This window comes from Nematolebias whitei, chromosome 9 (genome assembly GCF_014905685.2).
Source record: "Nematolebias whitei isolate Nwh7 chromosome 9, NemWhi1, whole genome shotgun sequence".
NCBI classification, from domain to species: domain Eukaryota; kingdom Metazoa; phylum Chordata; class Actinopteri; order Cyprinodontiformes; family Rivulidae; genus Nematolebias; species Nematolebias whitei.
In genome coordinates this window covers 36,956,462-36,972,640 of record NC_056506.1, presented here as the reverse complement: position 1 = coordinate 36,972,640, position 16,179 = coordinate 36,956,462, and the positions used below count along the sequence as shown (strand labels likewise).

Here is a 16,179-nt window from a genome sequence, read left to right as displayed (position 1 = left end):
GTTCTTTTAAACATCTTATCCAAAGGTAAACGAACCTACAGCAGCTGCACGAGTCCAGGAAAGTGATTACAACAGTTCATACTTCTGTTGTGTAGAAACTAAAGCGTGCTCAAGGGTTCGACCTGGTCCAAAATCCATCACATGTGAATTATCCATATTGGATAATTCACATGTGAAACAAACACGTTAATTTTCTGTGAGAATAAGTGAAAGCAGCATGTATGAGGGGGCTTTAAGATGGCTATAAGAGCTATGTGTGCTTTATGTTAAATGTGTGGTTGGTTTCCAAAAGCATCACCTTCCCACAGACACACCTTTACTTTATGTCGTGTGGAAGGACATAATGTCTACACACATATTCAAATTTAGATGTCTAATTTTGACGGACTATAAACCGGACCAGGTCCTGGAGGCGTTTCGGAGTGGTTTTTGTTCCCAACTTTTCACAGAACCACACTAGCTGTTTATCTTTGCGTCAAAAGATAAACAGCTGCTGTTTGCTGCTTCATATTTATCAGACAGATACCAAAGAGTGTTAATCTTCTTAATTAACTCTCAACAATGTGACAAGGCAAACTTTCTCTTCATAGTGTGGATTTCTAGGAAAGAGGTCCAGTAAAATTCTTCTTCTAGAAATTCAGTTATGTTTGTTTGAACTCAAACAACCTTGTGTCTGTGTGTGTTTTTTTTTTTTTTAGCTACTAAGCTGGACCATTTGAAAGAACTGAAGATAGCCCATCCATCACACGCCAACCACAGATAACTTCCAGAAAAAAATCATAGACAGCAGTGGCATTGAAGATACGAGGGATGTAAACATACTCCAGCCAGCTTCTCGATGATCCCATGTCAGTTCTACTAACTGCAGCTAATCCTGGATCTTGACTATGGAAACTCACAGGGAACACAGAGCATGCACCTCGGTATCACTTTACATGTAAACACAGTCACACTGCTGGCAGGACCACATAATTAGGTTTATGAGAGCAACAAACATTAATTGTGTTGTAATTGTGTTGTAAATTAGGTTATTTATGTAAAAAAAAGGGAAACTAATGATTAGTGCTTTAGAGAAATCCTAAAACACAAAGCACCGAGCAGATATGAACGTCTAAAGGTTTAGGATGCGAATTCGGGGCTACTTCACAACACTTTTCATCACCTATCTGTCAAAGATATTTACCCAGAGCTGTTATCTCAGATGGCTAATGAGTGAGAGCTAACCTTACGTTTAACAGAAAACCAGGCTGCGCATTGTTGCTGCTGACAGGCTGGACTTAGTGAACTTAAATTTAAACAAAAAAAAAGGCAATCCTGACAAAGAGGGATGGGTAAAAGAGAGAATGTGAGTATCACCTTTCTCGAGTGACCCGCTGCACCACTTTAATGCCTTTCAACACACAGGTCCTCCCCTGCCACATCTGGCAGAACCAGTGGAGCTTGTCCCTGCAGATCAGGGGCTGGAGCTGGACCACGCTGAAGATCCCACAGCTGTCCTGAACAAGAATGCACAACCTGAGAGACAAGATAAAAAAATAAAATTAAAAAAGAAACAGTGAATGCCATTCTTTCCACATGACACTTTTTTTTAAGCTTTAATTATCAATGTTTTTCCACCTCAAGCAGTTATTTTGTGCCTTTACTGAACATATCAGAACTCACTGGAAAAACACTGCAGAAACCTAACACTGCATTTTTTAAATTTACACCAAGAGAAAGTAGATTGCTATTTTTTTAAATAAACTTGTCCAATATAACCACAGTTTAACCATCGCTTGCAGTTAATATCATCGTTTAAAGCTAAAACATTTGGCATTAGTGCCCAAAGCATGTGTTGGGATGAACTCTTTGCAACTACCACACTAAATTATCACTCAATAACTGTAAAATTGATCGAGTTAAAGCTATTACGGTGTTTCCTAAGATCCACTGGCTGTGGCTGCCAACAATTTCTTACCGAAACTTTCATTGAAATCTACAATAGTATAAATGAATCCACTCCTGCTAATTATTTAAATTGTCATGTTCCTAGAACAACAGGTCCAGGTGGAAGAGTAGCTGCTACCTTTCAGTCAGGATTATTAATTAATGCAAAACCAATTATTAGTTATTAAAATTATTTTGAGTCGTTGTCCCTCCATTTTTCTCATCCAAAATGGAAATCAGAAAAGCCACTTTTACTTGTTATATATCGTCCACCAGGGCCTTACTCTCAGTTTTTGTCTGAATTCTCAGATTTTTTTTTTTGTTTGATTAATTTAATACTAATAAAATCATAATAATGGGGGATTTCAAAATTCATTCAACCTTTATTTATACAGGTTAATCCCACTGAGCCACGGGGACTCATTTACAAGAGACCTGAAAAGTCATGTAGATGTTGAAAGTGATAGCTTAAGCATAGCCTTTAATAATTTAATGGCAGGGCGCTCATCTTCTGAGTTTTGTCGGGGGTGTAGGAGGGAGACGGAGGAGACTGAAACATTTCTGTGTTGTGTGCTATTTGTACAGAAAGTTTTTGGGCTGTGGGGAGGGGGAGAGGGGGTGTTGAGAGACTGCTCAGCGTGAGGGAATTGGAGCGTTACCTCTAGCTTTTTAGCTAGTGCACCTGTATTGTGCGCCACTAGCTTAGCGCTATGTCAGTGCCGGCTGTTGTCGATGTGGGGAGGAGGGGGGTCGTTTGGTTCTGTTGACAGGGTGGGGCGCCCTGCTTGTATAATGGTAGGAGAAACACTGGAGTCTATTGGTTTTACCCAAAACGTCCACATATCTACTCATTCTTATCATCACACTCTTGATCTGGTTTTGACTTATGACAGATATTAAGGACTTAGTAATAGATCATCAAATCCTGTCCTGTCTGACCGTTTTTAATAACCTTTGAGTTTACATTAACTGACTACACAGCCACAGAGTAAATTTCAATAAAATAGGTGTTTATCAGAGAACTCTGTAACCAAATTTAAAGACTCTCTTACAATGTTTTCCTCTGTCTTGCGGAGCAATACATCAGAGAGCAGTGACTTAAATGATCTGGTTGATAATTTTATAACTTCAATGCAAACTTCACTTGATAAAACTGCTCAGCTGAAAAAGAAAGTGATCAATTAGAGGAAATTGGCTCCTTGGTTCAATTCTGAGTTATGTACTTTAAAGTCAGTTAAGTCAACTTTATTTATAGAGCACATTTAAAACAGAACCTGTTATCGAAGTGCTTAACAACAACAATCAATGGGAGTAAAATTAAGAGAAACAAAAAAATACAATACACTAATAATAATAACTGAAGAATTAATAAAAAGCATTTAAAACATAGGATCACAGAACAAAAAACACTAAATCAATTTACACTGTGTGAAATGTCTGCAAGAACAGATGTGTTTTTAGCAGAGATTTGAAGTGAGGAAGGGAGGTGGCCTGCCTGATGTTGGAGGGCAGGTTGTTCCAGAGTTTGGGGTCCATGACTGAAAAAGCCCGATCTCCTCTGAGCTTCAGTCTCGTTTTTGGAACAGCCAAAAGCAGCTGATCGGATGATCTCAGGGCCCGAGAGGGAACGTATGATTCCAGTAGCTCAGAGAGGTAAAGGGGTGCGAGGCCATTTAAGCATTTGAAGGTCAACAGAAGAATTTTAAAGACTATCCTCGTACAAACAGGGAGCCAGTGAAGGGAGGACAGAACTGGTGTAATACATTCAGACTTACGAGTTCCGGTTAAAAGCCGAGCAGCAGCATTCTGGACGAGCTGAAAACGTGAGATGGAGGTCTGGCTGATCCCAGCATAGAGTGCATTGCAATAGTCCAAACAGGTTGTGACAAAGGCGTGGACTAGTTTCTCAAGGTCGGGTCTGGACAATACTGGCTTGAGCTTTGCTACCTGTCTTAGTTGGAAGAAGCTTTTATGCAGAACAGAGTTGGTTTGTCAAACTTGAAGTCAGAGTCTAAAACCATGCCAAGATTTTTTACCAGACTGCTTAAAGCAGGCATCAAGGAAGCTGAAAAGAAACTGGAACTCCACAAACATGATTGTTTTTTTACTTGGGAGAGATAGCCTGTTAACCTATAGGACAGCCCTCCGTAAAGCTAGAACTCTATATTATTAATCTTTAATAGATGAGAATAAAAATAACCCGAGGTTCAGTACTATAGCTAGCTAGACTAATGAAAAGTCCTATGTCTGTTGAGATGTATCCCTACAGTTATAAGCAGTGATGACTTTGAGATTCTTTATAAATAAAATTATTTAAATTAGGAGAAAATACACACCATCCTTCCTACTGTGTTCTCTGATTCCCTGTCAAATGAGGCAGCTTTAGAAATGTCAGCAGAACCTGATTTATGTTTGGACTGTTTGTCATGTTGAGCTCTCTGAATTATCAAAAATAATAGCTTAATAAAAACCATCAACATGTCTGCTAGATCCCATCCCAACCAGACCGTTCAAAGAGTTATTTCACCTAATATCCACATTTTGGATCTGCATAATTTGTCTTTAATGAATGGTTATGTACCACATAGCTTTAAGATTGCTGTAATTAAACCTTTCCATTAGAAACCTGATGTTGATTCAGGAATTCTGGCCAATTATAGACCTATATCTAATTTAACATTCATTTAAAATATTTGTGCGAAAATAGCCGCAAATCCATTGTGCAAACATTTGAACATAAATAATCTGAGGAGTTTCAATCAGGGTTTAGAGCTCATCATAGCACATAAACAGCACTGGTGAAGTTACTTATGATATTCTTATGGCCTTAGACAATGGACTTGTGTCTACGCTGGTCCTGTTAGACCTCAGTGCTGCATTTGATACCGTGGATCATAATATTCAACTACAGAGACTTTAATATGATCCTGGGATTACAGGAACGGCTCTAAAATGGTTTAAAACAGCATGGGATAAATTTTAATTTTTATGCGGATGATACTCAGTTATATTTGTCCATGAAACCCAATTAATCCTATCAGTTACTTTGATTACAAGCATGTCTTAAAGACCAAAAACCTTGGAAGATCTTTAATTTTCTGATTTTAAGCTCAGACAAGACAGAGGTTGTGCATTTTTGAACCTGGACATCTTAGGAATTAATTTTGCAGCATTTCACTTATTCTGGATGGCATTAATTTGGCCTCCAGTTCTAATATATATATTAAAAAAAAGTGCTGTTATTTTTGATCAGGATATGTCTTTTAACCCCCACATTAAAAAAGTTACCAGTACCGCTTTCCTCTACCTGTGTAATATCACTAAAATTAGAAACATCTTGCCCAAAAATGATGCAGACAACTGCTCCATGCATTTATCACATCGAGGCTGGACTATTGCAATTGTTTATTACCTGGATGTCCAAAAAATCGTAAAAAAGTATTCAGTTGATCGAAAATGCTGCTGCCAGTTTTAATTAGTTAGTAGGAGAGATCATATCTCTCCAGTTTTAGCTTCTCTCCATTGGTTCCCTGTCAAATTCAGGCTAGAATTCAAAAGACAGACAGACATCTACACCCAGACATCTACACCTCCAGATGCAGGAAGAGGGCCACCTGCATCATGAAGGACCCCACTCACCCAGCACACACACTTTTTGCCCCACTCCCCTCAGGAAGGAGGTTAGGGAGCATTAAGTGTAGAACCACTAGACTGAGGAACAGCTTCTACCCTGAGGCTGTTAGACTCATGAATCTCTAACTAGATAATCACTGTGAAAAACCATGTCATGTTGCTGCTGATCTGTTTCATGTTGCTGCTGATCTGTTTCAATGTTGATGTGTTCATGCATGCACATCTGCTCACAGACTCATGTTCATGTTTGTGCTGATGTTCAATGTTTTATGTTATGAGTGCTTAGTGTATATTTAGTTGATGTTTTTCTTAGTTCATATCTTAGATGTTATTACTGTTTTTCTTATACATTTTATTGTTGGATGTAACTGGGACCCCGTGTACATAATTTCGCTCCACCACATGTACCACATGAGGTGTGAATGACAATAAAGAAACTCTGACTCTGAAAATCTTACTTCTAACCTACAAAGCTCTCAACAACCTAGCTCCATCTTTTATTACAGATCTTATTGTTCCATAGATTCCTAACAGAGCACTTTGCTCTCACTGCAGGTCTACTTGTGTTTCCTAGAGTCCCTAGGTTCCTGTCAGTGAGGCGAACACCCGTTTCTTTTTAAGACCATGCTTAATTCTTTCCTTTTTGATAAATCCTATAGTTGGGGTCGACTTGGGTTTCCTGCCCTTAGTTATGCTGCTACAGGCTTAGACTGCTGGAGGACAAATTGACCACATTTCTTCACTCTGCTGCTGTCTTTACTTACTCTACTTTACTCTACCTGTTTACATTTGTAATTATTTCTATACATGTGTTTTTTGCCTTTCTTCCAATAGAAAGTCCACCTGGACCTGCCATTCTGTGTTTGTTTGTTTCTCCTTTCTGTCCTCTTGAAGCCCAGTCAATCGAAGCAGATGGCCGCTTGTCCTGAGCCTGGTTCTGTTGGAGGTTTCTTCCTGTTAAAAGGGAGTTTTTCCTTTCCATTGTTGCCTTTGTGCTTGCTCAGAATGGGAGACTGCAATGAAGTGAAGATTCAACGTAATCTGCTGGCTTCCTTAGACAGATAACTTTTACTAATTGGCTTTTTTAATGTATGTGAATGCTCTTGTACAGTGCTGAGATGATTTCTGTTGGAACTTGCACTGAATTGAACTGAATTAAAATGTGTCCATTTGTTCATAAGATATTTTGCTAACGCTACAGAAAAAAAACAAATAGCATACGTAGACATGGGCAAAAACAGTATTTTGTCTTCAGTGATGGGCACTAATAAAAAACAGACAAATACATTTTGAAAATTAATTTTCTTTAGATTTTACTTGTATTTAGTATATTTGTTTCATCTTCTCACATGTTTATAAGTTTTAATTTGGTATTTTCAGCTGTATAAAAAAATGTCATGAAAAATCAGATTAACAGAAAGTGTGAAAATAACTTTACAACAAGTTTATTGTTGATAACCAGCTTATCGCACAGGATGAATGTGGACATTAGATGTTTATAGTGCAGTTAATAAATCCATATTCATAAAAATGTAACTGGAAGCTTTTACTGATGTGTTACAAACCCCATTATACAATCAGATACTGTGTGACTGACTCAAATGAATAGGAAAAATGTTACCATAATGAAATATAAGAGTTTGCTGTGTCATGCTAACACATGGTTAAGCACGAGTCCTGGCATTTGTGTGTTAATGCTAGTGGCTGCTTTGACAAGCTGCTGCTGACAGAAAAAAATCTTTGGCCTACAAAGTTGTGAAGCAGAAAAGAGTTGAGTATTTCTGCACTCTGCTGCTTCCAGGAATCTAGCAGCCTGGACTGCTGAAGGCTCCAGTATCTCAGAGTCAAGCCCAGACACAGTCCCATACAAACCCTGAGAATAAACATCAGAGTTCATGTCCTCTCAGCTAGACAAGCAATGACCAGGGAAGAAGAGGAGGAAGAAAGAAAAAATAAAAAAAAACATGCATGCATGCGCACATTCAGACACTGGAGACGCTTGAGGTTTGAGGTGTTTTCAACCACCTGATTGAGACTATGAATGTTTTCTGTTGCCATACACGGGGTCTGTCTGTGTTTATCTTGGGAGACCTGGAAATAGATGCATAAATAAAATTCCTGACATGACTTATAGCAAAGGCAGCCAGTGTCTTAACCAAGATTATTCTCAGTTGTTTACTTTATTCACAATCCTAAATCAGACGATACACATTTTAATTGAAGTGACTAAATATGTACGACATTTTAAACTGAGCCAGAAGATGCTAAATATATGTGTCAGCATTTTTAATATAATGGCTTATGCTCTAAAAATCTAGGGAAATTTTATGAACTGTCAATGAACAACAAACAAATAAATAAATAAAAATAAAATTACATGTAGATGAAACTCTACATTTTAATTTTTTTCTTAAACTTTATAATTCTCCAAAACAGACAGTAATTTGTTTATGTTTTAAAATATTTCCTAATGAATCTTGCTGTGAAAATTATTTATAAATAAATACACTTAACAAATAAAGTTTTCAAGAAAAAAAAAATCTTGAAAAGACAGGACTAAGTAGAGGTTAAGTTTATGTTTAACACACTTTTAGCTGCAGATAAACTCACGTCACATTTTGGTGAATATTTATTGCATAAAATATGATCTGATTCAAAAGCAGACTATGAAGGGAAATGTAAAATGTAATAATGCTAAAATTATTAATTTTTGTGCAATTCCAGACTATATTTATCTCAAATTACCAAGTTTGAAGTATAAATATTATTTTAATGCGTTTTAAAATTATTTACCAGTACTTTAAAAAAGTAGAAATTAACTCTAAAAAATTGCAAAATAATTCAACACTACACATAAATAAATAAAATCTAATGATAATTTACACCTCAAAGATTGACCTAAAGAGAATTAAGAGTTTAAAATCCAAAACTACAAGGGCGGAACCAAAAGAAAGTAGGAGTAATGTTTAACACCTATTTGTTTTAAAATGTTGGGTTATAATTATACTCAAGAGTTTTAAAAAGGTCTACAAAACCTCAATCTGACATAATAGTTTTTTTTTACTTATCTTTGTATCAGTAGGTGTCATAAAGTGACATTTTAGTCTTCCAGAGAAGAGAAATTGTTGCACCATAAATAGTCTGGGCCTCTGAAAGCCGTTAAAAGCTTCCAGTAACTATGTGTTAAGTCACGCAAGTTTACCAAAAACAAGGAAAACTGGCTCTGAGGAACAGAACTCAGGTCGAACAGTGAAACATGGTGAAAGAAAACACCGAACACCAACACAGAATAGGTCAAGAAATCAAAAAACGCTAATAAAATGATGTCAGAACTCAATCATCAATCAGCACTTCAGAGCTCAGTGCAGCTGGATACCACAGACAGGCTGCAGGTGCTAAAACCATTCTTACATTTTTTTTTTTTTTGGTTCAGTTTTTTATTTCTTAAATGTGAGGGACGCCCAAAGAAACCTTTGAACGATCTGACTACAAATGTCAAACACAAAGATGGTTCTTTCATAGGTTTGAGTGTGTATTTTAAGGAAATCTTTTGGTCTTTTGACATATTCTAATAATAGCTCACAAACAATACTAATAGTGTTACATCTAGAGTGTTTGAACTCCTGTTTTCCTGAAAAATTAAACAAAAACGAACACGAGCGATGAGCATCATTTGTGAATGGCCTCACGATAAACAGATCTCAAAATATTCACACTTCTTTGAAAGAGATGGATCAAGTTTTGCTCAGGGAATGAATTCAAATTTCCCCAGCAACTGTACAAAACATGATTGGTTCCATTCTTTCACACAGCAAGTGGTCATTACTTTAACATGGAAAAACAGCTTGATATTAGCCAACAAAGTTAAGTCAGGTCCTCTGGACAGTTTCTTTATGTTGAAAAGTTTCACCTTTCATCCAAAAGACTTCATCAAGATGGCCACGCTCAGTCAAGTCGTAGCTTCACAGGCTCCCGGTGAATTCAATCTTTTTTTGTTCCCGTTTTTGTTTTAACTTTTTTTGTGCCTACAATGCACATCCACAGTACAGGTATGACCGCGACACACTTGTGGAGTTTTCTGTGTCACTGCCTTACCATCGTGGTTCAGTCCTTCCAGCCTCGGGCTCAGGTCTGTCATAGTGGCTGTCTCCATGATCCTCCATCTGCCTGCAAGGACCAAACTCTACGGACCCGTTAGGTTCCGAGGGGAACCCTTGGATATTCTCTGTCTGTCGGACGCGGTTCTGGAGGGCAGTCTGGGAGGCAGTTGCTATGGTACTTATTATCATCATTCTGCTGACGGGACCTGCTAACAAGACCTGCTAACGCTGCTAACAACACCACGCCGCTAACAACACCACGCCACTAACAACACCACGCCGCTAACAACACCACGCCGCTAACAACACCACGCCACTAACAACACCACGCCACTAAAGCCCCTTATCCACAGGGCCTTTTGAGGCTCCTATGTAACTAGTTCAGGCTGATTGCGTGGTTTATCCACAATGCCTTCAGTGGTGGAACCCACCCCATTTTAAGGGACCTACTTTTCTGAGGTCCCAGGTCTGGTTCTTGTTGGGTCTAGATGTGACATCAGCGCACTGTAGGTCACTGATTGGTCAGGGGGCGTATTCATTGGAGGAGGGCAGAGATCAAGGATGTCATCTATTTTGGTTGTGTGTTGTTTACCGGCTCTTCTTCTAATACATGTTAGTGGTGCTTAGAAAAGAGCTTAATGTAGCACTAGCGCCACCAGCTGGTAAGGTGTGTTGATATTAATAATCCGCCCACTAGAGGTGAACAATTCGCCCACTAAACGGGAATTATGGGCACTGTGGAGACAGAAAAAAAGAGGTCCCACCAGAACCGGACACAACAGGGTCCAATAAGAACCGGCCCTGTGGATAAGGGGCTTAACAGTACCACGGTGCCAACGGGACAGTGTTGCTAAGATAACCTCACTGTCATCAAAACTACTCTGCCAATAGGACCATGCTGCTGTAGATTTATTTCTTTTTCACTTTGGGCGCCTTGGTTCTGTATTTTTGTTGCATGCTTTGAATAAATCCCAGTTTATGTTAGTTTTGGGGCTCCGTGACAGACTCTGCTCGCATTAAGCATGTAAATTATAGCCAAACCAAAACTATGGGAATCACGCTGCTGTTTGGTGTATTGTTTTGCACTATTATTGTTTGGTGTATATCTTAGATTTTTTAGCTTACTGTATGGCGTTCGTTTAGCATAGATCTTAGTTGATATATCCTTATTTATCGTTTCTTTTTACACTTTATATTTTTGCTATTGTTTGATGTAACTGGGACCCTGTGTACATAATTTCGTTCCACCTCATGTACAACATGCAATGCGAATGAAAAAAAGAACCTTGAATCCTTTCATCCAAAAGATGGATATTTTGAACCACTTTGGCCATGACTGCTTCAAACGAGTTGGCGGGGGAGAGGACGGACTCCAGAAACCATCAGAGCACCATCAAACTGGTTGACCCACTATGTGAAGGCGCTATTTATAAGACTGAATTTGTTGTGGCTCCTCAGACTAATGAAATCTTTTGGAAAAAAGACAAAAAGTTTCAGCAAAAAGAAACCGTCCGGAGGACCTGACTTGCCGGTAACTTTGCTGAATTTTTCGATTACTGAGCATGAATCAGGATAGCTTGATATTAGATTTTAAAAAGTTATTAAATTGGCTAAAGTGGCTATGTACACAGTAAGTGTTGGACAAGAGACTAATAGAAAAGGTGAGAAGGTTCTAAACAAATATTTGTGAAGACTTTTATGACTAATGACTGTGGGTACAATCGATGTCAACAACAGTCAAAACAAAAATATCATTGAGATAACTCAACTGGAAAAGCCTGCTGGTAACTGACTACCTTCCAGTTTCCTTAAAAGAAGTTTTCATGTCATATTTACAGGCAGGACAATGGCAGTTTGTGTTGCAAGACAATATTTTGTGGAATTATGCATATTTTTCTTAAAACAAGGACTGTATGCTTGTGTAAGTTTAAAAAAAGTATCTTGACAGCTCTGGGTAAAACATAATGGCTACATATGCACAACAAGAAGAATTGCATTCTGAACTGTTATTTACTGTTTTTGAGGCGATGTCAAATTAGAAAGTCTAACAAAATTCACTTTTTGAGAAATAGTCAACATTTTTGTCATTGTAAATATAATTTAGCTAGGAAAAGAAAACTGAAAAAGACACCGCCCCCCATTGTGTTTAAACACCTGTTACACACTCCCAATTAACCCTATAATTCTGTTTTGAGAAAAATGAGTCTCAAGTTTCAAAAATCACCTAAATTAAGCATTTACTAAATATGTTTTGCGAACTTTAACTTTACTTTGGGTATGGTTTGGATAGGTCTTAGGATATTACCAAACAAGAGAAAAATAAAAAGTGTTTCCATTGTTTTAATCCAATCAAGTTAAATCCATTAATACGTTTTTTTATATTTCCCAACATATAAATTTAACTGCTGGGGTTTTCTTTGTCAGGAATACATATAAGATTTCACTTCTAGTGCAGCATGTTTAAACTTGAAAAGCATGACATCTGACAGACAGAAAAGAAAAGGGGTTGATGAAACTTGTCGTGTACCAGCTTGACATAAACAACCATCCTCTCACTCCCTTTCAGAGACATTTACAGCCCATCTTCCTCAAACGGTGACCCTTCACCCCCCAAAAAATCCTCTGCCATTGGCTGTTCTCAACCACTGGCCATTTTCAAGAATGTGTTATTGTGAGCAATCGCAGAATTCTCAGCAACTCAGGTTTTCTTCCAGGAAGTACTGCACTCTGGCTCTGAGCAAACACACACAAACGAACACCCTGTGTCATGCGCACACACACAGTCACACTGTGAGCGCATGTAAGCCAGTGCACATCACCATTACTTGGCAACATACTAAGTAAGCGCTCCACACATTAAGAATATGACAGAGAGAGCTCATTGGAGGGGTGCAGACAGGCGGGATTCCTTCCTATGTTTTGTCCACCAATCGGTAAAGGCAACGTGATAAACAAGGTTGTAACAGGATCCCTGCAGCACATTGTGTTCCCTCTCAACCCAAGGGGGGGAACAACAACTCGCCTCTCCTCGCTCCTGCAAACAGTTAATCTTCTTGTTTATTCTTTTCCAAAAATTTACGGGAATTTACCATCTTCTATCGCACTGGTTTCCCTTGTGTGTTAACGTAGAGGCTAGAAAACAAAAGGATCAAATAAGCATGCTGGACCAGGAGAGTGAGTCAGAGAAGTTGGGGATACAACAGGAGAGCGTACAAAGTGTCCTAGTCTTTATTCAGAACAGGGCCAAGTGGACTGCAGAGAAATTGCAGAGCAGGCACACATCCTGGGAAAAAGTATGAACAATAAAATGTACCAAATATGATTTCTGAGCTGCAATTTGAAACAGAATCCAAAACACAAGACACTAAACTAAAACAGGTGTTACCACCTTATTATCAGTCTTTTTATACATATAAATTAAAGGTAGCTATAAAAGATAGAAGCGTTCAATACACTTATAGTAACAAACCAAGTTTTTCTCAATAATCAGAAATGATTATCCAGATCTTGCGAACCTACAGACACACATCACCTCCAAACCTTGCCCCACCTTAATTCTTTCTCTACAAACAACCTGTTAAATCTAGCTGAGTTAGAGAGGAACAGAGGGAGGGGCAAGAGTGTTTCCGGTCAGAGGGTGGTGTATGTTTACCAGTCACAGAAGCAGCGTGGCAAGAGTCTCATATTACAACCGCTGCTTGTTTAGTCACTTTGTCAGCTGACCAGAGCTCTACTCCCCTTACCGCAGAGCACCCCTTGGGGCCCCTCCACTTTTAGAGAAACCAATACTTTTATTACTCAGCAAAGAACAAAAACAACAAGCCAGGGGAGGGCCAGGCAACTAAAGGTCAAACTTGATGGAGTTGCTTTAAACTGCACATTCCCTGATTCATTAACTACAACGAGACCACTCACAGAAACCTCCAAGCCACTTATGTAATGCAGGGCACTTATTTATGTCTTTTACGGTACTTAATACCACTGATAAATTGACACATTTAGCTACATTTACTTATCTTTACATCAACCGTGTAAAAAAATATTTGTATGAGAGGTCTGAATATCCAACCACCCTTTTTCTTTATGTGCTTGTTTTTTCATAAACCTGGGGAGCTAATGCCTCTCCAGCGGTCAGTGGGTGAGAGGTGGGGTGCACCCTAGACAGGTTGCCAGTCCGTCACAGACACTGATTGTGATGAAATCAAATAAGATTCACGCTCTGCCCAAGCTATGGATAACTAATAAGTTATCCACAAGTTATCCATAAGTTATAACTAATAAGTTATCCACAAGTTATCCATAAGTTATAACTAATAAGTTATCCACAGCTTGACAAAGTGTTTTAGTTTCATAAACCTGTTGTTTTGTTATTATGCCTCAAAATGTGACTCGTTTAATTAAATATAAGCGCTGCCATTTGTGTCATTAAGGTTTGAATAGAAAACTAAGACAATGTGGGTCAATGTCTGGTGGATAAAAAGAAGCGGTTTAAAAAAAGGTACATAAAAACTTAAGTATTATTCAGGGGTGGCCAATATGTCGATCGCGATCTACCGGTTGATTGCAAAGACAAATTGAGTGGATCGCATAGCAAAATAGACATAAGACTTAATTTATTTTTTTATAGAGGTTAGCCTATCATCCATCCTCACTATGGAATTTGTCACTTGATTGACATACAGGGCAGCCAATCTGAGACCAGACCTTTTCTGACACATAGGTCACCACGTATGTGCATACAACTGCGCCAAAAACTAGAATTGCGAAGTAATAGCCTCTAGTTTATTTCTTCTAATCTAAACTCAAGACAGTGTGTAAAATGGAGTGGGGCAGCTGAACCAAGTAAGAAGCAAAAAAACCTACCTTTTCCATACGGAATGGGAGGAGGACTTTTTTTTTTTTTTTTTTTACGATATCATATTCGAAGTGCGTTTGCCTCATCTACAAGTGTACCATTGCTATTCAAAAGAAGGGAAATGTAGAGTTGCATTTAGGGAATAGTCATCAAAACTTCGACACTGATTGCATTTTGAAAAGCGAGCTGAGAAAGAAAAAAGTGAAAGCACTAAAATCCAAGTTATCCGGACAGCAGTCATTTTTCCTACAACTGACTACAAAAGTGAAGGCAGCTACCGAAGCATCATTCCAGGTGAGTCACTTTAATAATTGTTAAGCACAAGTCCTTTCAGGATTGAGAAATGGTAAAAGAGGCATTTGTTGAAGCAGCTGACTCGTTCCGAGACTTTAAAAACAAACCAGAAATATTATCTTTGATCCAAGTTCTCCAGATATCAAGAAATATGAATACGGTTAAAAGCCAACCTTTCAGTCAGGGCTGCTGTATTTGTTTGTTCAGGAATTTTCACTTTTGTTCTCAAGTTCATCCATCCATCCATCCATTCATCCATCATCTTCCGCTTGTTCCGAAATCGGGTCGCGGGGGCAGCAGCTCGAGAAGGGAGGCCCAGACATCTCTTTCCACAGCCACCTCTTCCAGCTCTTCAGGGAGGACCCCAAGGCATTCCCAGGCTAACCGAGACACATATAGTCTCTCCAGTGTGTCCTGGGTCTTCCCCGGGGTCTCCTCCCAGTCGGACATGCCCGAAGCACCTCCCTAGGGAGGCGCCCAGGGAGCATCCTTACCAGACACCTGAACCACCTCAACTGGCTCCTCTCGACGTGGAGGAGCTGCTGTTCTACTCCGAGACTCTCCCGGATAACTGAAATTCTCACATTTCTCTAAGGGAGAGTTCAGCTACCCTGAAGAGGAAACTCATTTCAACCGCCTGTATCCGCAATCTCATTATTTCGATCACTACCCAGAGCTCATGACCATAGGTGAGGGTAGGAACGTAGAATAAACGGTAAACAGAGAGCTTTGCCTTACAGCTCAGCTCCCTCTTCACCACAATGGACCGGTACAGAGTGCGCAATACTGCAGACGCTGCACCAATCCATCTGAAAATTTCACGCTCCATTCTTCCCTCATTCGTGAACAAAACCCCGAGACACTTGAATTCCTTCACTTGAGGCAGAACCTCATCCTTGACCTGAAGAGAGCAATTCACCCTTTTCCAGTTGAGGACTATGGCCTCAGATTTGGAGGTGCTGATTCTCATCACATCTGCTACATATTCGGCTGCAAACCGCTCAAGTGAGAGCTGAAGATCACGGCACAAAAACGCCAACAGGACCACATCATCTGCGAAGAGCAGAGATGGAATCCTGAGGCTACCAAACTGGAAAACTTGTTCTGAAGTTCTCAGGTGATTTTTCAAACATGAAGTTATTCTTGTTGTTTTCAGTTCCTTTGTGCGAAGAACACAAGTTATTGCTGCGTTTTGTTTATCATTTTGTACAAGGACAGCAAAAATAAATCGTCATTTTTTTTTAAACATACTTTTGTGTTTTTTCATTTATGTTGCGTCCACGGCGAGCTGAGATGTAAAACAAATAAAGTATACTTACTATGTTTATAAATAAGTATATATACTTCCTTTTCATCGTGTGAAGTATATAT

At 38.9% G+C, this 16,179-nt stretch overlaps 1 protein-coding gene across 1 annotated transcript in view; it reads right to left on the bottom strand.

The window, feature by feature from the left end:
* Positions 1–16,179, bottom strand: part of spidr (scaffold protein involved in DNA repair) — a 57,484-nt gene that overhangs the window by 16,079 nt on the left and 25,226 nt on the right. Inside the window, exon 11 of the mRNA XM_037682307.1 lies at positions 1,357–1,515. Within this exon, the coding sequence (XP_037538235.1) occupies positions 1,357–1,515 (159 nt within the window). The remainder of the gene's footprint in view (positions 1–1,356; positions 1,516–16,179) is intronic.